At 43.7% G+C, this 24,420-nt stretch overlaps 1 protein-coding gene across 1 annotated transcript in view; it reads left to right on the top strand.

Annotated features, from left to right (window-relative positions):
• Nucleotides 1-19,271, top strand: part of BCR (BCR activator of RhoGEF and GTPase) — a 447,751-nt gene extending 428,480 nt beyond the window's left edge. The window contains exons 22-23 of the mRNA XM_078667758.1: nt 294-456; nt 18,244-19,271. Coding sequence (XP_078523884.1) covers nt 294-456; nt 18,244-18,333 — 253 coding nt within the window. The 3' untranslated portion in view covers nt 18,334-19,271. The remainder of the gene's footprint in view (nt 1-293; nt 457-18,243) is intronic.
• Nucleotides 19,272-24,420: the final 5,149 nt, after the last annotated feature.

Genomic DNA, 24,420 nt, shown 5'->3' on the forward strand with positions numbered 1-24,420 from the left:
GAATACACATCGAAACTTTTATACAAACAAGCATACATGCACAAATATTCACACAAGTATAGGCTTCGGCTACACCAGCATGTACTAAAAAGTACAAATCCACCCTCAGTATGCACCAAAGTTAACTTACACAGTCCTGACAGGCACCCTACCTGCATACAAATTGCCATCACCCCATGTTTTACACACACACTCTACACCTTCCTCACTTGCCCCCCTACTCCAACACAATGTGTAGAGAGCTGTAGTTTGAGATCACTTATAGCTGGCACTTTTTCATCTTGGTCCTCAAGGATTGCAGAAAAGGAGATGATCAACAAAATGTCCCTCCACAATTTGGCAACAGTCTTCGGACCCACGCTGCTCCGGCCTTCTGAGAAGGACAGCAAAATAGCATCAAACCCCACTCAGCCCATAACAATGGCTGACAGCTGGTCTCTGGAAGTGATGTCCCAGGTAAGCTTTTACTACTTTCTGGCTCTGACTCTACCAGACACTGTATGACACTGCTGCTGCCTGCACAATATTGTGTAATACTTTTATTCTATTTTCTCTCTAATATCCCTGTTCGGTTGCTCTGTTCATCGTCAGGTGCCTGACAAGTGTGAGGAGCTGCTGCTAGCAGCACTAACATTCTTAGCTGCAGTCCTTAAGCATTGATGTTTGGAAAGAAGCATTTTACTTGTTTAGTTGCCTTCTAAAGCGGCAGGTGCAACCTCTGCAGCCACTTCAGGGTGTTCTCTGACAATCCATACAATTCAAATACACATACAAGCAAAGATGCAATAGATACCTGAGGCACGTGTAAAGAGTGCAACTGTGGGGCAGTGCAAGGGCTTTCAGACAGTTTTACAGATCAAAAGTAATTGTTCCCATTGTGGAGTTTCAGCTGTTTCTAAACTAAATGCAGTTAGTGTGGTCCTTTTAAGTTTGGATCTAGTGATTTCCAGAGAATGGGCTCTTTGACACCCCGTTCTCCCTCTCCATGCTTGATGGCTTAAACCTAGGATTGGCAGTGTCACCGGGGGCAGTCTAGATCCTCCTCTGTGAGTGTTCCAAAGGGGCCCTGCTTGGTGCACACAGTTGAAATACAGTGTTATTTGTACACCACTGTAGTCATTTTAGCATGCGTTTAATCCGTTTCCAACTGTTTAGATCAAAGTTCATTCTAGCAGCCTGATTCTGCAGTCACTGGTATCTCTTTTTTCCCACCTGCCCTCCGTACATGAAGATGCAGTAGTTTAAATAGATGTAATTAATAAACTTGAAGCTTCCACCCTATAGTTAGTCTTGTAGAGGATGCTGAATTTTCAAACATTTTTGGGGTTTAAATGTATATATTGCATTTATAACTGGAAAGGGTAGCACAACAGTTGTCCCTTCTCCATTTTCCACTAACCTCCCCTCCTTTGTCACTTCCGGTCAGCCCCTGTGGCTACTCTCGATCCACCCCAACTTAAGCCCACCTCACCAATGTGTAGTCGAAAGTACAAGTATTGGCCATCTTACATGTTGTGAGGAAAGTCAAAAATCATCTTCCTTCTCTGTATGTGTGTCGTGTGTTCCCAAGCCTGTTACATGGACCATATAAATTGCTCATTTGGCTTGTGAGATTAGTTGGTTCCTGCTCTACATCAAAGCTAATTAGTTGGCCCTTAGCTGTTATCGCAAGCTCTTCCATTGCTAGAAGGTGCCATATTTTGTGTAGTCAGTCTCACAGTATTGGTGCCTCCTCATTCCCACAATGAAGATCAGTCGCTTGCCTACCTTGTCAACTGCACCTGTTCTAACTGCTATCCCATCTTAGAGTATTGAAGGAGGACCATCTGTTGAAAATCCCAATAGGATTACCAACGGTTCCTAGGTGTAAAGCAGTGCCATATATTTTGTCTGTAGGTAACAACGCCTTGTCCCAATCCCTTGCTGGCTTGGGATAATTCCTTGGAACAAGATGTTTTCAAACATTCTAAGACTTGTAAATATGTTCAAAACAAATACATCAGAACACACAAAATAACAGCAAACTGATCAGATGCAAACATTTCTCTTTGCACTATATTTAAAATATTGGAAAACTACTCCAAGTTAATAGCCTGCAAATGATAACTCATAAGGGTGAAGGAAAAGAAAGGCAAAGGGAAATGGGGAGGGTTCAAAAGAAAGATACAGGATTAGAGAAAATGAGGAGAAGCTGTAGAGTAATAATTGAATCATCCACATCATGACAATATAATGGGGTATCCTTAAGATAAAGATGGATGAAACATGAGTGTAAGTAGCCAGACTAATTTGTACGGTAAGCCTGTGTTCACCTTTACTGGTAGTCTCATCTCGCACTGCCATAGATCAGCAAACTCTGTATCAGCAACACAACAATACTAATCAACAATCGAGAAAGTAAACAAGCTGTTGAAATGTTTTGGCAGACACATTTATATCAGAATTACAGCACTACGAATCAACAATTGAGGAAATAAACAAGCTGTTGAGATGTTTGGGCGGGCATACATTTATAAAACGCATAATTAACAAGATTTCCCGAAAATGACCCCATATTTCCTAAAAGATACACAATTTGTCTCGTAATTTTTATATCACTTAAAAGAATACACTTCTGAGAATTGTTTATTCTGAGATTGGATCACTCAGGATCTCAAAGTCTTTGCCACAGCCAGTGAGGTGTGTTGCCCTCTGTATCTGCGGCTTGTCATCCTGATGGATACCTTTTTCTGAAGATTCCTTCATGAGTATCCACCAGGAGTCAGGCTGAATTCAGAAATTTCCCTAACAATACTTCTCTAGCACCACTCGGTGGCACTGTGTAGCGTCAGCCGCAATATCACCTGTCCAGGATGTGACTACATCAGACTGTATAAGGTGGCAACTGGTGCACTGGCATCAGTTCCCATTTTGTGGCTGCAACTCTATGTGTGTGGCTGGAGCTACTCTCTTTGCTGGGCAAAGGGACCATAGAAAGGGTGGCGGTGAAAGAAAGGAGCACTGAGTTCTCCTGCTTTTACTTGTAGGTCCTCCACAAATATGTAGGTCTGAGACCCATCCTAGACCTTTACCTTCTGAATTAATGTGTCAGAATAAGTTGAAAATGCTGACTGAGGCTAGGGCCTTATGGCCTTCAGTGTGGGATTGTTGACTGGTGTCCTGGAGCTCCAGTACAGCAACTATAATCTGCCAATCCTTCCTGCCACACATCAAATTACAAAAGTGTGCGCTCCAGTGATGGCTGAGGAGCCAGTGGCTCCTGCATCAGGGGATCCTCATGGCTACATTACTTAGCTGCTATTCTTGCCTCTCAGATCTGCCCTGGTGGATGCGCTATTCCTATCTGTTGCTGGGCCATCCTTTCAGTCCTCCACAGTTGAAGGCTCCTGTAATTATGTATGCCTTCTTGTTAGCTAGGTTTCCACGTTAGCAACATCACAGAGCAGGTGTGGTTGTCGTTGGAGCAATACATACACATAAAGGTTTGGAGCTGCAGGTGGTCCATCTTGCCGAGAAGGCCTTCCTCCCTTCCATCTCAGGCAATACCTTTCAAGTTCACTGGAGCTGCTTCACTAGTACCAATCATATCAAGAGACAGTGCTTTGAGTGGTCTTGTATCTGAGGGCACATGATCTGGGCTGTCCTCCCAAGAGGGAACTTCATCCCAAATGAGCTAAATGATCCTCTCCGGATTGATGTGTCCATGCATGTATCTCTTCACCACAGTCCAGACAGGAAGTGTCCTCAGGTTTGTCTGCTTTACACATTCCCACCGATCCTGCTTCTATCAAATTTCTTATAGAGTGTAGGAGAATATCAAGCACAAATGATCCTGGTCACCCCAGGCTGGGAGAGGAGGATTTGGTATAGCAGGCTGATTAATCTCAGCATTTGTGCATTTCGTACTGTGGCGCACAGGATGGACCTTCTTTTGGAGTAGTATGGGCACATCCTCCACCTTGAAAATCTCACACAGCAGCTAGAGTCCTTCTGCTTGCTGCCAAAGGTTGTTTATCTTGACTGAGAAAACACTTGCTATCAAATCCATTTATGTGGACCACTGGAATATGTTTGAGTTGCATGAGTTAGAAGGTCTGAACCCCTTTCAGTTCAGCCTTTCCTTGCATTCTGCACATTGCACCTTATATGTCTTGATGTCACATCCTGGGTGGACAAAGTCATGACTAACATTGCATGGTCCTACCTGGTGGAGCTGGAGAGCTATTGATGAGGGAAACAGTTTCTGAATCCAGGCTAGTGCCTGGTGTATTATCATAATATAAGAAATCTGTGGGAAGATAATATCCACCCAAAAATTGTTATAGAAGATAAGTAGTGTTTTCATCTGGCTGATGGGCAAAAGACACTTGCCTCTCTCATTGATTGCCACAGAACAGACCATTATGCTCAAGAATGGATCAAGACCATAATACATGGCTGATTACAGTCTGAACTGAAACATCTTAAGCATTAGGCATCTGATCCCCTACACTTTGAGTGACCAGTACCAATTGTAGAGAACATTAACATCTGTGAACTTGATTCTGGATTTCATTATCCCTCTGTTGTGAGACAATAGAAGTGAAACCGAGTTGTCTTCCATCATCTCACAGAACTGTGTCTGCCAATACATGCTATTGTCTAGCTCAGTTTATTTTGAACAGTGTTTCAAGATTAGGATAGTTTACATACCTCAAATAATGCCTGTTCCTACAAAATGTTCCAGCAAAATGAGGAGAGTGTATGGCGCCTGTCTGAAGTGAACCCTCAGTTGTTGATATCTTCATTAGTGGGCACCATGTAAATGAAATTCATTCTGCAAATCTGGAAGAGATTTAATCAACTCATTTCAGAACAGGTTGTCCAGTACCAGTAGTACTACAGCAGACTATTCTGATAGGAAACGAGCATGGGAACGCTGGAATGTGCGCACTCTCACATTGTGAGCCTCTTGTGTGAAGTGAATCATGCTTTGATCTAGACGTGTTCTCAGGACAACGGTTTCATCAGGTATAGGCCTCCAAGGTTTTAAGATCGCATTGGAGTAAATTGGGCCACATGCCCTGGGACTCGAACAAGGGGTAGAGGTGGGTTTGATCAGGTAGTTTATGTACCACATGATATTCTCCCATATTAGGTAAGTTCCCCAGAAGTTGTGACAAACTGTAGTTTTGTAGCCATCAAGACCGTCCTCTCGATTGCTCACACAAGGGATCATTTGCAGCTTTCAATATCTCACAGTATTTTCTGCAGAACCGATATGGATAACATTTCTATAACATAGTATCGGTACCACAACCGTATGTCAAGTCAAGTCAAAAAGGCTTTATTTCGATAAAAGTTATCATAAAAGCTTCACAGTAAAATTACACAACCGTAAGTAGATTTCTCTCTCTGGCATTTTTCAGCTGCTTGTGGAAGACTTATTGTGTACTCTACTGACACTTACAGTGGGCTTTGGGCCAGGGCATTGCTTAACATTGGTTGGCTTTCTTGACAATTTCATTCGATTGCTTCTTATTTAATGGTTTTCCCACGTCTTGGTTTTGTCTCTCCCCTGGAGCATAGCTGCTTTACCACCCTTTTGATTGGATGAATTGTATCCTTCCACTGCTCTACACTAGGGAACTACCTTTTCATTTTCTTTGAGCATTCAATAGAAGTGCAAATTTTTTTCTTGCCTTCCAAGTGCTGATTTTCCTTCAAATCCTTGCATATTTCCCTGCTCCTCCCTTCTTATTGTTGCAGTAGATATCAGCAAGTGGTCTTACAATGTAATGAAAGCTATGGAGATATGTCTCTATGACCATTAATAACTGCCTATTTGGCCATAATCTGTCCGCAATCCCAGCATGGAGTTGAATCGCTAAACCTAAGCGGCAAAACGTAGTGGGAATATGAAATGGGGAAATGTTTAAAAAGCCTCGTCACTACTAAGGTCTTCAATGACCCATGAAGAATGGAAACAGGAATAACATCCTGGAGCTATCTGACTTATGCCGAGGCGGTAGGATTCTGGTTATTCCTGGTGACAAGAGAAGGCCAAAGCTTTTGTTACTGTGTAAAAACGAGATCATACACGGTGAGCTGAAGCAGGCCAAGAGTCTTAGCATACACCTGGATAGAATATGTAGGATGCTGGGTTTAAATATAGGAACGCCCAATCAAAGGGCGAACTCTGCGTATTAAAAAAAAAAAAAAAAAAAACAGAGAACAATGATATGCATTATTTAAAGGGGAAGCATTCTATTAGATTTATGCTAAAGTCACGGGAAAACAAGGAGTGGTTCCCCTATGTGGACGCATTACCAAACCCCACGCTTAGATCTGAAATATTAAGATTAAGAACTGATATAAACCTGTGCCACGGCAATAGTAAGATAAAAATGGTAATGATAGATTTAAATGGAATATGCATTTGTGGATTAAAGGTAAAGTGTGACTTCTTGCACATTCTCATAGATTGTGTAAAGTTTCAGACACTGCTTAAAGTAATTTTAAAGCACCTTTTTCTCAAATATGGTATCCAATACCATGGACAAGCATTGGCGCTTTTAACTGATATGCGATATCTGGATGTGACTTGCCTTAGGAAGATTTGCGGTTGCAGTTAAGAGTGTTTTATTTGACTCTTAATCTGATTCTGAATTAATCTGATTTTTAAAGTATATATAGGGAATGGGCAAATGCGATATCTAAATTGTATGGTGTGGGTTATTTGTATGGATATGTATTATGATGATTACTTTTAACCTTGTTTTGTGCTGTTTAAAGACTAATATCCAAATAAAAATGTTTTGGACTGACTAGCAGTAGCACTTCTCCGTCCAACCAAGTCCATCATTGCTACCCCACCCCTTCCTGTTAAATTCTTTCTTTACAAAAGCTTTTTGGGGTGGTGGGGGGAGGGGCAGGGGCAATAGCTGCACTTTGCTGCCGTGTCCCTCCTTTTTAAACAATGCGATTTCGCACACTTCTTTTTTTTTTTCCATTTACTGTTAAAAGATGCGTGTCTGCCTTCTTGTAACAGTAAATTAAAATGACAAAATAAAAGACCGTCTTTCATAATTTGTGCACATGCATGGGTCCTCATACTGGCGGCCACCGTTATGATGCATGTGTGCGAATAAATCATGTTGCTGATGTTTTTTTTTTCTTCTTTTTCTTCATGTTGGTTAGCATCTGACATTAAAAGGCATTTGTGTGCACCCGTAACCATGGAGGAGATTAGGACTCAAATAAAGAGATTGAAAAATAAAAAAGCCGCTGATCCCGATGCCCTCCCCAATGAAATATATAAGTTGTTACTGGATGAACTCTTACCGGTGCTCCATACACTATTTAACTCAATTTATTGTTCCAATGGTGTGATGCCTAGATCTTGGAAAAAGGCCACGTTAGTTCTAATTCTGAAGCCAGGAAAGGACTCTGATGGCTGATTCTTATCGTCCGATCTCCCTGCTGAACGCCGATTATAAGATCTTCATAGGCGTTCTAGCAGGGAGATTGACGAAATTGGCAACCAACCTGATCAATCCTGACCAGAAAGGTTTTATGGTGGGGAGAGAAATTCAGGAACTAACCCAATTATTAATCGGGAATATCGACCTGGCGGAGACCAGGGTAGATCCCCAGGCAGTAGTGGCCTTAGATGCTGCCAAGGCCTTCGACCGGGTGTGTTGTAGGTACCTTTGGGAGGTATTGGAGGTTATGGGTATGGGTCCTATCTTTGTGCAAACCCTAAAGCACTGTTACATGGGTGCATCGGCAAAAATCCTCTTGAACGGTTCCCTGACTATAAGTTTCGACATACAGAGAGGGACAAGGCAGGGGTGTCCCCTGTTTCCTCTCTTGTTTAATATTTACATCAAGCCTTTAGCTCAAACTATCAGACTGGATAACACAATCATTCCGTTTAAATCTTTAAACTATGAGTGCAAATTAGCATTGTATGCGGATGTTGTGATTGTATATACTAATGATCCAGAGCTTGTTATTCCACAACTGGAAAACAGGCTTTATGAGTTTGACTTGATCTCAGGGTACCTTGCTAATCCGGCGAAATCCGAAGTAATGTGCTGGAATACTCTGTATAGAGGCGGTCCCACCAGTAAAGAATTCAGATATCCAGGCATTAAAATTGTCAAGGACCTGACCAAAATCCCCTTGATAAATCTGGAGAAAATTGAAAAGGAGATTGATTATCTTTTCACTTAATGGAAAAACCTCCCTTTGACCATCTATGAGAGGGTAAATCTTGTGAAAATGTCTGTTTTACCAAAACTGACATACATTTTCAATGCAATTCCTTTAACTTACCCCCAAAAAACATAAGCAAGATTCAAGGGAAAATTGGTAGTTTTATATGGGGTCAAAAAAGTGCCAGGATGTCTTGGAAAAAATTAAGACGTAAGCTCTTAAAAGGTGGGTTGGCCCTACCGGATGTTAATTGGTATTTGATGGCTTTCCAATTCAAGGGCATTAGGATGCTGCTGTCCACCCCAGAGGAAACTAAGTGGGGTAGAGTGCTAGGGGAAATGGCGCTGGCTGAGGGAGGTAGTGGGCAAGAATGGTTCCTATATAAATTTGGGGCCCCAAGGTTTTTTAAACGGGTTCGCCTTAAGGTCCTCAAGACAGCCTTGACTACTTGGTATAAAATCAGGAGTATTTGGGGCATAGATTACTTCTCTGACGTTGCCCCTATCTGGGATTCCCCGGGGACCCCTTCTTGCATGTGTGATAGTTTGACTACTCGGATCAAAAGTGCTAGTCTTGTGAGGTGGTCAGACTTGGTGGATTCAGATGGGATTCTTCCATGGGAGGTTTTACAAGCCAAGATAGGCCCAAGATTCTCCAGGTTCAAGTTTCTCCAATTAAGATCATGGTACGAGTCAGAAGTGGCAGAAATTACTGGAAACTGGGACCTGGAATTGGTATTACAAGACACTCGGCCTAAAAAGAAAGAAATATCTCTCTGGTATACAAGAATCTTAGAAGCAGAGGAAATAGAGACCCCCTCTCAAATATCAGCTTGGAACCAAATATCACTTGCAAATGACATAGAGGAATTCTTTGACCCATCACTTAAGCTACTTTATAAATATATAAAGCCTGCCAGTCTGAAGAAAAAACACTTTTTCGTGATTAACAGGCTTAATTATACCCCGGCCAAGATCGCCAAATTCGCCCCGGCCTCGGCGCCAAGCTGACCTAGATGCAAACTCGCCGATGATATTCAAATTTTTTTTGAATGCCCGGAGTTAACTTCTTTTTGGAAAAATGTGGGAGACACCTTAACATCTATTTTTGAAAGCAATATATAGATAGATCTCCACTTGGCGATATTTGGTAAGAACGACTCAACCAGCGGTGTGCTCTCACAGATTCAAATGGGCTTGCTATTATACTTGTTCCTATTGGCAAGGAGGGAGATATGCATAAGATGGAAGGCCACAATTCCTCCGGCGAGGGAAGCTTGGCTCAAAGCTGCCCTCAACATGGCACGTTTAGAACAAGATGGCAGAGAGGGAAATTCAATAAATACTTGGCTTCCACATAGGCCTTGATGCTGAGTCCTATGATTACACCAGACCTCAAAAACGTGAGGATGGCTCGGTTGGCCTAGACAGATGCAGTTAGCTGAAGGGCGCCCAGTAAGAAATGAAAAATCGGCTTGTTAAATCTGCTAATGTCTTTGGTGAGATGAGGATAAAAAACAAGAAGAAAAAAAAGAAAGGCATTTGTGTTTCAGCCACCCATCGTTATTTCATCATCTTCTTTGTTATCAGTGTCTTATGATTTTGATGAAATGCCTCTTATATATTAGGAAATACGAAATATTACCATTTTATCACAATCTATATTTTTTGTTGCCTTGTTTGTATATCTTGTTTTTGTCTGGTATGTTTATAGAATGAATGAAGATATGATTGAGGTGTGTATGGTTTTTACATAATTCAATGTTTATAATATTCTACTTGAATAACATTTGTTCTTGTTTGTAATATGGCATTGTGGGCCCTATATATGTATGTACAGTTATACTATGCCAATTTTTTAATATACTTGAGTTGCCCTAGGTGTTTTGTACTCCGCATCTGCCATATAATTTTTTTTTCTTTTTGGGAAATCATCATCAAATCGAGAAACAATGAAAACATTCTTGGAGGTGACTTTGGATGCAACAGTGTCTGTAGACCCAAACCATTCATGTGGATAATGGCGCGCCCTCTACCTGACGTCTCAATATTAATAGTGAGGAATATCATAAAACTGTTTGGGATGCTGACTTTGTGTATTGAACTAATTCCAAATGCACAATTGCGCATGCAACCCATTCAGGAAGGGTTAATGTGTCATTGGTTGCAAACACAGAGATACTGGATGATATCATTGTTATCATAAATTTAGTTGAGAAAGAAATATAATAGTCAAACATAGACAACATGACAAGGTGGGCCATTTCAATTACCTACACCTCAGGGCGTCGTCATAACAGATGTATCACAGGTAAGACACAAATTGAAGCTAAAAACGGTTCGTAGCCTTAAAAGCTTTTCAGAGACACAGTTCTCTGGCACCAATTTGACCCACTGGGGGAAGACATTTGAGTTTATTTGAAAGTTCAGCGGCACCAACTTGGGAGGAATATTTGTGGGACAACAAGTTCCAGCATGCCATTTGGCACCGCCCACTGGGTTAGGAGTTGGAAAACGGTTATGAGGTGTGTCCACAAACGCTGCTGCTGTTCTTTCTCCCTCTGCCTGTGAACAAGGACAGCAACGTAAGAAACGCGTCAGGCTTCTGAAATTTTGAACTGGTATATGCGATCCTGTTTGCCCAGCAGTCTTCATTAAAAAGGTGATAATCCCCACGAGGTGTGAGCTGGTTGATGCTGTCTGTGTTGGAGGGTTGGGGTTCAAAGTTTTCGTAGATGGCCGAGATTTTGTCATGGCAGGAGTCCACGAGGTTGTCAGACAGCTTCTGCGAGGGGGTGATGTTGTTCTCGGTGGCAGCGGGGTTGGTGAACTCTTTTATTATGGTTCTTTGCTGTGGTTTGCACTGGCTTGAATGCGGTCTGCTAGGACTTTCCTCTTGGTTTCTTTTGGGAGGTGGTGGTACTGGTTGAGAGCGGTCCTGAAGGTCTTCTGTTGTTTGGCTGATGCACCATTTCCTTTCAAGTTTTTTGGCAGTTGCATTTGGAGGAGTGCAGTTCCTCTGTGATTCAGCTTGCTCTTTTTTTTGTTCTTTGACCTTGGCTGTCTTGGTGGGGGCAATGGCATCGGCCTATTCTGTGATCCACTGGAAGAGGCTCTTTGCTTGTTGTTCAGGTTTGTGTGTAAGGTATGGGAAGTGAGAGCCGAGATTGTCATTCCACTGATCTTCTGATGCCTTTTTCCAGTCTCGTCACGTGGATCTGGGGGGATGGGGGGTGGGTGGGGGGGATTGTGCTGGTGTGGGTGGGTCTTGAGATGGTGAGGTGTACGCTGTGGTGGTGAGACCAGGTGAGTGGTGTGGTGCTGGATGTACTTGACTCTGGAGGTGAATATGGGGTCAAGCGTGTGTCCTGTGCTGTGGGTACGGTCGGTGACTTGAGGCTGATGTTGCTTCTGCTCTCTAGTAGGTCGGTGGAGTTGGCGTTGCTGGGGTCGTCGAGGTGGAAGTTGAGATTTTCTAGGAAGATGTAGTGCTCAGAGTCGATTGCAAGCGGGGCTATGAGTTCCGGGATGGCATTGTAGAAGCAGGGGCGTGGTCCTGGGGGTCTGTAGGCAAGTCTGCCTCCGATGGTGCTTTTTTCAATCTGTGTATAGTTAGAAGTTGAGTTGTTCCATTACCAGTGCTGGGTCTTCAGGAGATGATGTGCATCGTATGGTGTCCCTGTAGATGATGGCAATTCCACATCTGTGCTTGTTGGTTCAGTCTTGGTATGTTATTTTGTAACCTCCGGGGATAGCAGTGGCAATGTCTGGTGCAGTGGTGGTTTTTAGCCAAGTTTCTGTGAGAAAGATGACATCTGAGGTGAAGGAGGATATCTGGTTCTAGACCTCCATGGCTCATTTACAGAGTGAACGTGCATTGAGTAGGATGCACTGAAGTTGTGTTGTGTTGGTCTCAGTCGATGTAGGGGAATGGGCCGCAATTGTGGTGTCACTGTTGTCATTGGTTGCTTCGGTGCTGAAGGTGAGGCAGCAGTGTCGGCAGTAGAACGGTTTCTCTGTTGGTGCGCGGGGATGTGCTGCAGCAACAATTACGGTGCATTCGGGGTCCAGGGCTCGTAGGTCAACGGTGTGTATCTTCATTGGTTGGAAGAGCCAGGGTTCCTGCCGCTGGGCATGGTCAGGTGCAGACACGCTTGCCTTTGCGTGCCAACTAGCAGCCTCCATAAGAAGTCCTGGGAGGTGGGAGATGCGCAGGCAGGGAGGCGAGAGAACGGCGGGAGATGGAAAACTGCAGGAGCAGGCAGGGTGGGACTACTAGCCGATCAGGAACCAGGAACTACAGAGGCAAAACAGGATGCCAAACAACCCAGAAGTGTATAGTAAACCCATCCCCAAAATAAAACACAAACTAAGCCTAAAAATTCAATGGACCCAACGAGCCCTCTCGACCCAATAAGCCAAGTTAGGTGAGAGTTTAACCCAAAATTACCCTGAGCTCACCGAGTAGCAGGACCAAACCGGCAGTCTATGGGGCTGTGGAACAGCTGCAATGTCAGCAGGAGCTAGTAGGCAGAGGCAGTGGGAAGAGTGGCGCAGAGGACCAAGATGTAAGTGGCTACTGACCTGAACTAATGCAGCAGAAAGGACCCTACACACATTATAAATTATAAGAACAATGTATTCCATTTAGGAGACTCCAGCCATTAAGAAGTAAACATTTCTTCTTACACATGCTTCACATGTGATCGTCCCACCTCCACGGTGAAGGAGGGCAGTAAGTATGTAAAAAAATCTAAAGTGGAAGCCACCTGAGGGGCATTCTGGGCTTACGGTTGATGTCGCATTGAGTCATACCTACTCCAGCTAAGTCAACGTTCAAAGGTTAAAAAGAAATTTAAAAAACGAAGAATACATGAATTCTTCCAGACCCAATCACTAAATGGTGGATTTATACACAGCAAGTATAAAAACCATATTTACAGGCAGGTTAGTACAGGTTTGTCAGATAGAGATATCTAGCCGCTGATTCCTTTACTTAGAATATCCCCAGGCGTGAGACTGGATCCGGAAATTTTTTGCAGCAGCAACTCTGCACGCTGGGGGACGGTGCAACACGACCCCGCCCTGACGTCGTCCACGTATGTGACGTCAGCGAGGTCATATAAGTCCCTCCCGGTGCGCTGACATCAGTTTCCTTCTTTTCCGCGTGCCACGCGGATCCGGAGTGAGCTCCTCTGGCCTGTTTTCAGTCCTCATTTTTGGGAACAGTGTGCGATGCCTTCGGGCTTTAAGTCTTCTAATTCCTGTTCGCGGCAAATGTCCGCGACGGACCCGCATCTTATTTGTATGTGGTGTCTGGGCGAGCACCATGACTCCACGGACTTGAAGCCTGCCAACGTCTGAAACCAAAGTCTCAACGGGAGCGCCATATGAAGCTTCTCTTATGGTTCACCCGCTCCTGGCGGTCTTCGTCCTCCCACTTAAGGTCTTTCGGCCTGCTTCTGTGGTGTTTTTTTATTTTGCATCCTTTAGATGCGCTCTGTGTGTAACATGAGCAGTGAGCCTTGCGTCTTCTTTTTTCTGTGGTCAAGGGTGCTTACCCTTTTATTGGCATCCCTTGGATGCATTTTGCTTTCAGCTGCCTGTTGGCCTTCTGTGGCTGTGTTCCACAGGTTGTTGTGTCCATTGACTGTGGTTTTCAGCCAGTGGCTCAGCTCGGTAATGTCATTACGGCTCAGAACTCAGTTCACGGGTTCGGTTCGTTACTGCGTTCTTTTGGCCTGGCTTATTGCTCTAAGAGGTGGCCTCCGTTGTTTGTGGTATGCATACTCCATGTGGGGTACTTGTAAGCTATTATATAGCCTTGCTTATCTCTCCTGGGCCTGGAGATCATGTGGGCTCCATGCGTCGCGTGGTGGCCCATTGTACGGTGTTCTGTGTTTTTCCCTGGTGCCATCTACTTTTGCCATGGTCATCCACCGCCTTTGGAGCTTTCATGGTCTCCTCTTCACAAACGGTTCCTACCTGCCCTTACTGCTCTAGGTATGGTCCGGTATATACATGTTCATGCTCCTGGCTTGTTCTGTCTATACATAATTGCATGTTATACATTTCTGTCTACATGCCGGTTGTCATGGTATCCTCTTCATATGTTGCCACCTCTTGTCAAGGATGCGAGGTCTGGACCAATATCTCCATGTGTGGGCGAGTTTTTTGAGTTGTTGCAAGTTGCCCTTAGAAATCCTCCTTGCTTCCGCTTACTGGAGTGATTTCCCAAATTGACATATGCTCCCTTTTTGGTGTTCAACGCTGTACGTGTTTTTCTGGAGTGTTGGTCTTGGATTCTGAGACTCTTCCCACCATTCGTTAACTTGTTGTTGTTGGCCTCTTCCTTCGGATATGCCTACTCTTGTTAAAGCTACGCCTGTGGGACAGTTCTTCTAATGGCAGTGGTCATTGATTACTGTCAGCGAGTCTATATTGTGGTTGTTCCTCACTTTGGCTTCATGCTGCCCAGTCGGGCACTCTTCTGTTCCTGCTTAAGCCACTTTATGGTCTCTATGGCCGCTTGCCGGCAGCATATTCTACCTGCTTCAGCGGGTTGGGGGTTGATGCAATTGCCCCTCATTACCCTTTTTGGGTTGGGTGTGTGCTTGGCGTGCTTCTTGTCCTGCTGGCTATTCCCAACGCATTGCTCAGGTTCTAGCTCTTGCCTTTGGGCTCTTGTCACCGGCTCCTTTGGCTTCCTCCTTTAGGCTAGTCTGTTGGGCGCTGGTTTCATTGCATCAATTTCATTTTAAGCTTAGGTCAGTGCACTCATCGTGCGCCATTTAGCAGAGAGTGATCCTTCTTCTGCTCTCTTTCCTTGCTCTGGTATAGGGCTCCTGCTGTTCTAACTTTTTTTTTTAATACGGGTATGGTGTGGTGCCATTCTGGCATGTTTTTCGGATATCTTCTATCCTGTGACTTCTGCTCTTCGAGCTTCTGGGGTTGCTGTTGGGCTCTTCTGCCACAGCTTTCCCCCCTTTATCTGTCACTCTGTTGTCGGATCAGATGCTTGGCGCTTTCCGTTGTCCTGTCGCAGACCCGCCTCCCTTTTGGGGTATGGCTGTGGTATCTATTCTAAGTTAAGGAATCTGCGGCTAGATGTCTCTATCAGATGTACGAGTTACTTACCTTCGGTAACGATGTATCTGGTAGAGACGTTGTCTAGCCGTAGATCCCTTAACGCCCACTCAGCCTCCCCATTCTGCAAGGACCTTGTCTAATGGTGTTCTCCGCTGGCCTCTTTAGTTGCCATTGGGTTATATCTCGAGGGGGGCTCAGATTGTTGCACTTCTCTGGGTGCTTTCATATACAGTTAACCTCTGCTGAGGGGCTTCTTTTCTGTTATATGGTGCCTTTGACTCACAAAGAGATTTGTTTTTCTCTCCAGTTCCCTTCCGTCTGCTCTACTACCTCGGGGTCCTGGTCTCCTCGTGGTCATCCCCTTGAAGTTTTTGGTTGGTGGCTCCGCGTTGTGCCGCCGAAAAGTTTCTCCGAAGAAAACTGATGTCAGCGCGCCGGGAGGGATTAATGACCTTGCTGAAGTCACGTACGTGGACGACGTCAGGGCGGGGCCGTGTGGCGCCGTCCCCTGGCGCGCAGAGGTGCTGCTGCAAAAAAGAATCCGGATCCAGTCTCACACCTTCGGATATTCTAAGTTAAGGAATCTGCGGCTAGACAACGTCTCTACCAGATACATTGTTACCGAAGGTAAGTAACTCATACTTTATCACCATCATATTTTTAATCTAGGCCCACCCAGTGTGTACCAATATAAATTGTGCCTGTTTTAAATGAGAAAGCACATGTTCTGTAGCAATGGTCAGAAGGAAATATATTAATCAATAGTGTTCACAATTCTACAGTTCAGGTGAACATAAGAGGCAAAACCTATGCAGGCTATAATTCATCTCTCAAATTTAAAATCAAAGAAGACCCCGATGGCTCATTCCAAAACTGTTGTAACAATACATTTGAATAACGTATACACCAATAGAATCTTGAAAGTAGAAAGAGGCAGGTGTGAAGCATGTAGGCCTAGCTTGTGGTTTATTTTCATTGGGGCCCAGTAAACCTATGTAATCAATTTGGTTTGCGGTGGCTGAAGTTTTTTTTTTTCAATAATTAGAATTTTAAACTTGCATAACGTGTCATTAATGGAAGGCCTTGATCTATATAACAAGTGTACAATATACCCAGAAAAAATCAAGTCTCATCTCCTACGCGGTCTATGTGTTTAAGACAAGTCCCCTCTATTACAGAAGGTCTTAGGACAATTATAATTCAGTATTCCTCCTCTCTCCTTCAGGGTTCAATGCCTACATCTTTATTTGGGAATTATTGTGAGGTACATGTCCCCTCTCCCTTCCCGCCAGGTTTGTCTTTGGGCTCCTAAGTCCCACCTTATGCAGCTCAAATAATTGGAGTGCATCCAGTCTCATTGGGAAGTTCCAGCAGGTCCACTTCCACCAAGTGTTGAGTTGTCTGTTGTCAAACCATTCCTTATCAGATTGCCTACTCTGCTGGTATTGATAGTAGGTGCTTAGATCGTGTTCATAACGCTGTGCATAACACTTTGAGCTCTGTGTGGAATAGGACACACAGTCTGACAAAATCCGAGACCCACTGCCTGAGGTGAAGCATCTTATTCGATACACTCCTGTAGTGTCATGTTCCAACACCATCACATAGAGGGTACTGCTAACCTCCACCTCGTGTCACTCCCTTCCCATCCAAACACAGATGCTAGAAAGCCACCTTCCTTTTGGGAAGGTCATAAAAGCTTGGCTCTTTGACATTTTGGGCCCCAAGTGATACCTAAGGGACCATTAGCCACGAAGTAGTAAACCACAAAAACGGGAGAATACTCCTTTCAGACAAGAACTCAGCGACTTTCAGGTAAAATAAAACCCTATAGAGCAAGGTCTTACATACCCTTTACATTTGAGTACGCTTAGGAGTAGAGTTGCGTTTGCTACAACCAATCAGACCACAAATGAGGACTTCACACACTTCAACTTAACTCTTCCCACACAGGTCACACTGGAGCCACAAACGTCTGCTACCAAACATGCATGTCCAGCTGTAATGGAGGTCGTTCCTTTGGACTGCGGGCGCCACAGCTGTGGAACTCTCTGCCGTTGACACTCCGGGCTGCCACCAGCCTACTCGCCTTTAGGAAGGGTCTAAAGACCTGGTTGTTTACTTTATAGGCCTTGTTTCTTTCTTTTACTGAACCTCTCTTTTTTGTTTTATAGCTGTGTTATGTTACCTCACCGTAGGTCTCGCTGCTAAAGCGCCGGGATACTCTTTTTGAGTCACCGCGCGCTATACAAAAATAAATTTAACATAACATAACATAATGACTCCAGACAGTTAGATACCACACTAATGCAGATAACATAACAAAGCACGCCAGCTTTACCACTACAGTGTTCATGAGTTGTCGAAGGGACTTTGCAGATCCTGCTTCTGCGCCTTCAGAGTGACAACAAGAGCTTCCTTCTCACCTCAGATGTGTTCACCACATGGACCCATGAACAGGAAAGGACTTCACAGAGAGGGGGTTGGGGAAGCGATTCCATTTGCATACACCCTGATTTCCTCATGAGTTCAGTTCTCAGTGACCCTAAGGTACTTGGGTTTGTGGAAGACACTTTACACTTCAGTGACAGACTTTGCCTCTGTGGACGTAGATACCTGAGTTTGGTGCTATTTGTAGAGATTATACCTCTGGGTCTGTGAGGTTTCAAATCTGTGACAAATCTGGCTTGTCTTTGTGTAAAGTGGCTTCTTCGCATTGTACCCAGAGGGATAGATTCTGCCTGTGTGCCCGGACAGCGATATTCCACTCCTGCACAAGTGGACTGACCGACTAGTCTCTGGTGCGTGCGGTGTCTGATTGTAGCTCGGTTCATGATTGTGCGCAGGTTTCTGATGTACATTTGATTGTATCGAATCCCTTACCTTTAAAATTGCATGCAGTCCACCATTTTTTCGATTCCTGTTTGCTCATTGTCTAATTTCTCCTGTTTTGCAGGTCCAGGTCCTCCTATACTTCTTGCAGTTGGAATCCCTCCCCACACCGGACAGCAAACGGCAGAGCATCCTTTTCTCCACCGAGGTGTAGCTATGTGGACGTGGCAGGCGAGGGTGGCTGCTGGACATGTCTTTCCTCGTTGCATCGGAGCCTGTCACTTGCCAATCCAAGAGCGGCCCTCGGGCAGACATTGCACGGTCATCCTGCTGGCCATCATCTGATTTCAGCCTGTCTGTGGTTGGGAAATGTGGACAGCTGGTGCAACCTCTTTCTCGCTTTGACCAGAGCAGGAAAGGATGGACTCAGCAGGACGTGTTCGAGATAGAAACAAAAGGCTTCATAAAAAAGCACTCTCCCCTTTGGGTAGTTGTCTGTCCTTTATGGGGCAATGGACTGAAAGGGGAAAAGATGGGTGCATCATTCCAATCTACTTAATTTATTAGGGGGAAAACTCTCATATTTTTTAAGGCGGGGCTATTTGTGAGGAGTCCTGGGAAATGGATTGAAAAATATCCACATGTGCCGACCTTCCTTTTTGCTGCTTACTAGTCATGTTTTGTGCGACAAAGAACTTTCGAGAGCACTTTAAAATCCTAGATTGCCACCACAGAGAACATTCCAAAGCGGATCGTGAGGATGCTAGAATGCGGCTGTGGAGAAACATTCCAGAGCTGTTGAGTTATGCCTACTGAGAAGATCTTAAAGAATTCAGAGTTCAACCAGAATCTTCCAAAAGTCACTCATGAGATTTGAAGATTTCCAGCAGAAAGAAGTTATTTAAATTGATGAGAACCTGTGATGTAGACCATGGGGCAAGACGATGCAGGCTTTTTAGTGTTTACAACATTATCGAAGCCAGCATGGGGAGCCACGAGGCCTGTCTGTCATGGTGAACTTTATAACGGAGGTCACTGCGTTTCAGGTGTTTCACAATAATAGGATATGTTCTTGAACAAAAAAGAAAAGTAATCCAGTGCCAGAATTTTCACCATGGCTAACGTTTTACTAAAACATATTTGAAAATTCTCGATTTTTGTCAGATTTTTCGAAAGTCGCTCATTCATACACCAGAACTTAATAGCATCACTTCATGCAGTCGAATCTACCACTCTTTCAGAATACACAAACGCAGAGTCCGGATTCTGGTATTTTACATTGATTCAGATTGAGGTCAACCTTTTCCATAAGTGGGAGCTCCTTTGATTTTCCTCTAGCTTGCATTCCAATTCCAAGTCGAAACATTGTTCAGGAGTCTCAGACAATCACAATCCAAAAATCGATGAATGTCCCTATGCTAGCCAATTACAATCAGTAGATGGACTCCGTGTGGGATTTGTTCATGTGCTTACCTTTCCTGTTGTGCCCTGGATTCTTCGCAATGGAGCCATGACCAGGATACGTATGAGAAAAAATATGTACATTCTTTGCAAGGGGAAAGAGAATAATTTGGGGATAGTTTCTGAGAAAGTCTTGGTAAAACAATGTTATGCAAATGCCCTCCGCCATTGCAGTCCAATACCCCTCTACCCAACTTGCCAAACTGAGGCCAGCTTATTCTCCTGTGATGATACAAGCAATCTTTCACGAGAGCTCAATACCCCTCTTGAGAATGCATCTAATATTAAGCCTACACAGAGGAACTCTGCAGCATCACGATGCTGCTTTGATACAACATTTTGATATGTGTGCAGTTGGTGGGGTATTGGGACAATTTTTATGTCTCATTCAGAGCCAATTTTTCTAATTTGCTGGTTTTTAGATTCTTTTTAGCCAGACACACTTTGTATTTACTATGCGGTTTCCTTCTCTGTGTACTGAGGCCATACAGATGGACATTGTAGCAAGAGGTGCCACGTGACAAGACAGGAGCACACAAGATCTGTTTGGTTTATGGTGGCGTAGAGACCAGAGCAGCTCGGAGGCATGGATGGACCAGCACGCTTGGCAACCGTTAAATGCAATACCATGATAAAAGGAGCATGGCTGGGAAGATGTCTGCAGACGGGTGCTTGGTTCTTTAGTCAGCACAGAGCCTTTGGGGAGCCTGGCTGCCATCTTAGGGGTGGGATCATGTGCATATAATGAACTTATAATCTGAAATGGGATAGACCGTTTAGATCTGTACAAAGGTAGTTGCATCTGCCATGAGCCTATATTTTAGAGCACGAGAAAGCCCCTTACAGGTACATGGAGTCTCGGCGTGAGTACCTTGTTTAATGAATTTATTGAATGGCCTTGTAGTCCATAACACAACGTATAGCAGACAACAGCAGTCCTTGGGTAAAACTCTTTGGCATAATGTAGGTGTGCATAGAAGAGTTTGGGTGTCAACTCTTGCAGGATGTTTATGCAGAAAAAATCTCATGTTTTCACTGTTGTTCTCCCTCTTTGTCGCCCTGAATCTTTTTCTGCTCTAGGGGGTGCAGTTAATAAGTTTGTGTTCCTGCCACTCCCTTTAAGTTTTTGAAAGTAAAATGGGGTCATTTCGAATAATTAAACCAGAAACACATGTGATGGGGATGGTTGTCAATGGGACCAGTGAGAGAAGACATCCTCCATCTTCCATCCCTCCAGGAAACCCAGGCGCATCAGAAGGGATGGGCCTGCATCTTGTGGGCCTCTTCTTTATGTAAGAGATAAGCATTAAGAATATCCCGTTACACTTACATGACATATTCAGGATTGTTTGCAGAGTGAACTTTTTACTGTGATGTATTTTTGAAGCCCCTTCGTTATTTATCTTTGAGGCCCCCCTGCATCTGAGATACAAGCATTCCAAACAGATTTGTACTATGGTCGACGCCGCCAGAAGCTGGGATTGTGGTTCATCTTGGAAAGTCAGTTTGGAAGAGTTCAGCTGTGGCCAACAATAGGAATCCGTCTATTCCACGTCTGAAATTCTTCCTTTCCAGCACCATAGTTTCGTACGTGAACATTTGATGCCAAATACTAATTTCTCCCTGTACTGGTTCAGCAGCTTTCCCACCCAGTAGCCAAAATGGAAAATCGTTGAGCGATAAAAAATTGTTTGTTCCATCTTGAAGAGTTACCGACTGTTCTCAGAGACATGATTCTGCACATTAGTTTGACTCTGGGCAATTCACCCATTGTTGTTGTGGCCAGACAGGCAGCAGCATCCACATTTCAACGTTCCATTAAAGTGGTAATGCATCAGAAGCGATCTGTTGTGCTAGCGTGGCGTGGATTTGCAGAATTCTGCTGCCACTTTTCCTTCGGGGATACACGCTCTTAAGCTAATGGAATCACCTTAGTGTGCTTCCTGACAGTGGATAGATGATCTCTTAAAAGGTGGCTATTCGTCTTCTGAATATGTTAGTATTATCCCTGCTTTTACTGTTTGCTAGTAACAGACGTAGTACTAGTCATACTGCCAGTTCCTTTGGTCATTCAGTGCTCCAGACATACCTTTCGCTCCTTGGTCCTCTTGATTTCTACAAAGTGTAAGTGAATACATTGCGGAGACCTGAGCTGTTGCAAAGGATGCATTTCTTAATCTGTCTTTGCATTGCACAAGCCAGCACACAAACCAGGAAGCACAGGTGATGTGAACTCACTCCAGAATCTCATGCACTGAAAGAATACGCACTGGTTTTTCGTATTTGGGCCACAGTTCCAAATAAATTAGCTTGAATACATAGAAGAGATTGAATGCCCCAGCAGGTCTGAGTCCTCCTTCATGAGCATCATATGCAGTGTTGCAGCTACAGTGGATGGTGCAAGTACTCTGCAGTGTCTGTATTGTTGCAGAGACTGTTGTTTAGATGACTTTTTGGTGTGTGAGCGAGGTTAGAACACCGGACTACCTGCAGAGTAGAGGCAGCAGGACATTTGTTTCTTCTCCTAGATGATGAGGATATGAGTGTAAAAACACAGGTTTTTTTTTCACCATGCAGATCCGTAGCCTGATATAAGCAAACCTTCCATGATGCCAAATGGCCTTGGACATGACCAACCTTTCTTTCTTGTCTTGACATACTCTCTGGCTGAGTGAATAACATATCCCTGCTCATGTTTAGAGCTCTCATTCTTAACGAGTTCATAGAAGCAGTCCGCGATGTCTTATAGCAAGGTCTTCTGGGCCTCATGTGACATTTGACATTTAATCGGCTGTCTGTTTTGGGAATGAAGCATCCTCTCTGGCTGGGCATCATCATGCTCTGATAGTGACGTCTATTGTGGTATATAAACTGTGTCATTTCTTAAGGATTATAAGCTAATCACATCGAGAAGTGACGAAGCTCCATGTCGCTTAAGATGCATACTCTAATGCTAATAAGAGGTGCTGAGCAAAGTAGTTTTTCCAACATCATGCTATCATACCAGTTAGACGTCAGTGTCACAGTCTTATATCTCAAGAGATGTTGTAAGTGAAGGGGCAATGCAAATATCTCTCAATTTTTCCGCGTGTTCTGGTTATAACATTTGTAATTGGAGTTGTCTTGTTCGTAAAACCATTGCACGGTGTTTACTTGTTAGTTGGCTTTGAGAGGCATTCCTATTATAAAAACCAGACAAGGAAAGTTTTACTCCTTGAATTTAAGATAGGCAACTTTTGTTCTGTAATTCTGCAGTGACTTTTTAGAACTTGACTAAAATTGAATATTTTCTCCTGTTAATGTGTAAGGCAGGATTATTAAACAAGAGCTTTTACTTGTTAAGATTATGAAAATAATACATTTTCCTATGATTCTGAAGATGTACTCTCACGAAACTCTGAGGAGAAATGAGAGACTTGTGATTCTCATGAGCGTTTACCATTATGAATGTGGGGAAGAAGCTTATTCTTCGGCAATTGTGAGTTACAACAATTTTGTCCTGTGATTCGAAGGAGGTAGGTTTTGATTTTTGGATTCTGAGATGGATTTTTCCTTTGATTACAAGGAGCAAGACATTTTTTTCTGCAACCTTAATATGAGGGACAATCTTTCTCTGTTACAAATATAATGTAGGAGAATTTTCTCCTGTTATTTTGAGAAGGAATACCCATATTTTGCAGTTAAACCTCGGTTTCCTCTTATGTTTGTATATAGGGTCTTTATATTCCAGTAATCCCAAAGAAAGGTTTACTTATCTATTACTGACAAAGGTTTTCCTCCCGTAAATACAACAAAGGTTTCATGTTGTGATTTCCAGGGAGGTTTTCTTCTGTACATTTGGGTAAAGGCAGAGGACACAACTTAACTATCCATGATTGACTGGATTTCACTTCTACAGGTCAGCCTCCAAAATGATTAAAGAGATGTATTTTACGTCTTTTTTTAACTTTAGGTACTGCTTCGGAAAAGCCAACAAGTAAATGAGCAGAGACAGTTAAGATTTCTTACCATTTCCAGGAAGCCTAATCCTACCCATTACCCAATCTTGACACTATTGATGAATTCCCCTTTTCATTACAGGATCTAAGGACTGATGCTCCGATGTATTGCATTCTGTTCACACCAGCGGGCTTACTCCATAGAAGCATATTTGTATGAAATAAGGCCCGCTATTCATGGTACATCATAAAAGACCAGTGCTCCCCTGGTCATAGAATATCCTCCTCGCTATGGTATCTTTTTGCTGCCACTGTTCACTACAGACCTCGATTCCTTGTATGTTGCTGGTTCTCTCCCTTCAGTTCACCTTTCTCAGCAGCTGCTTTAGGGGTATATTCTGGGAGTTGGAAGACTTCCATTTAACCCAGTGGCTATTACGTTCAGGAAAATGTATGTTCTTGCTTGGCTGGGCTTGTCCTCTGTATTTACATTCCTTCATTAACGAGCAGCAGAACCTTTCTCTTCATTAAAGCAAGATGTGAAACCAAGCCTGTATCAACCTGAGGCAGTGGCTGTCAGCCTGCTTTTCTCTGTTTCTGAAGGACAAGGTGTACATTACAGAACTTTGGGTCGATTTATCATTAATATATGTGTATATTTATACTTATGGCAAGCTTGCCCCCCTCCAAGCAGAAGACAGAGGCATACATTTGCAGGACATTTGGTCCTAGTTGTTGCAGTCACGACAAATTCATAATGTTGAGTCAAACGTGAGGATGCAGGAAGCCTGGTAATAAATAGATGTGGAGGGCAAACGTGTGGCCTAACATGGTTGTGTAGCCTAGTAGAGAGTGTTGGAGAGTAGAAGATGGCTTCGTGAACTGCCTGCACTCCACCTCAC

The sequence above is a fragment of the Lissotriton helveticus genome, chromosome 11 (genome assembly GCF_964261635.1).
Source record: "Lissotriton helveticus chromosome 11, aLisHel1.1, whole genome shotgun sequence".
Taxonomy (NCBI): domain Eukaryota; kingdom Metazoa; phylum Chordata; class Amphibia; order Caudata; family Salamandridae; genus Lissotriton; species Lissotriton helveticus.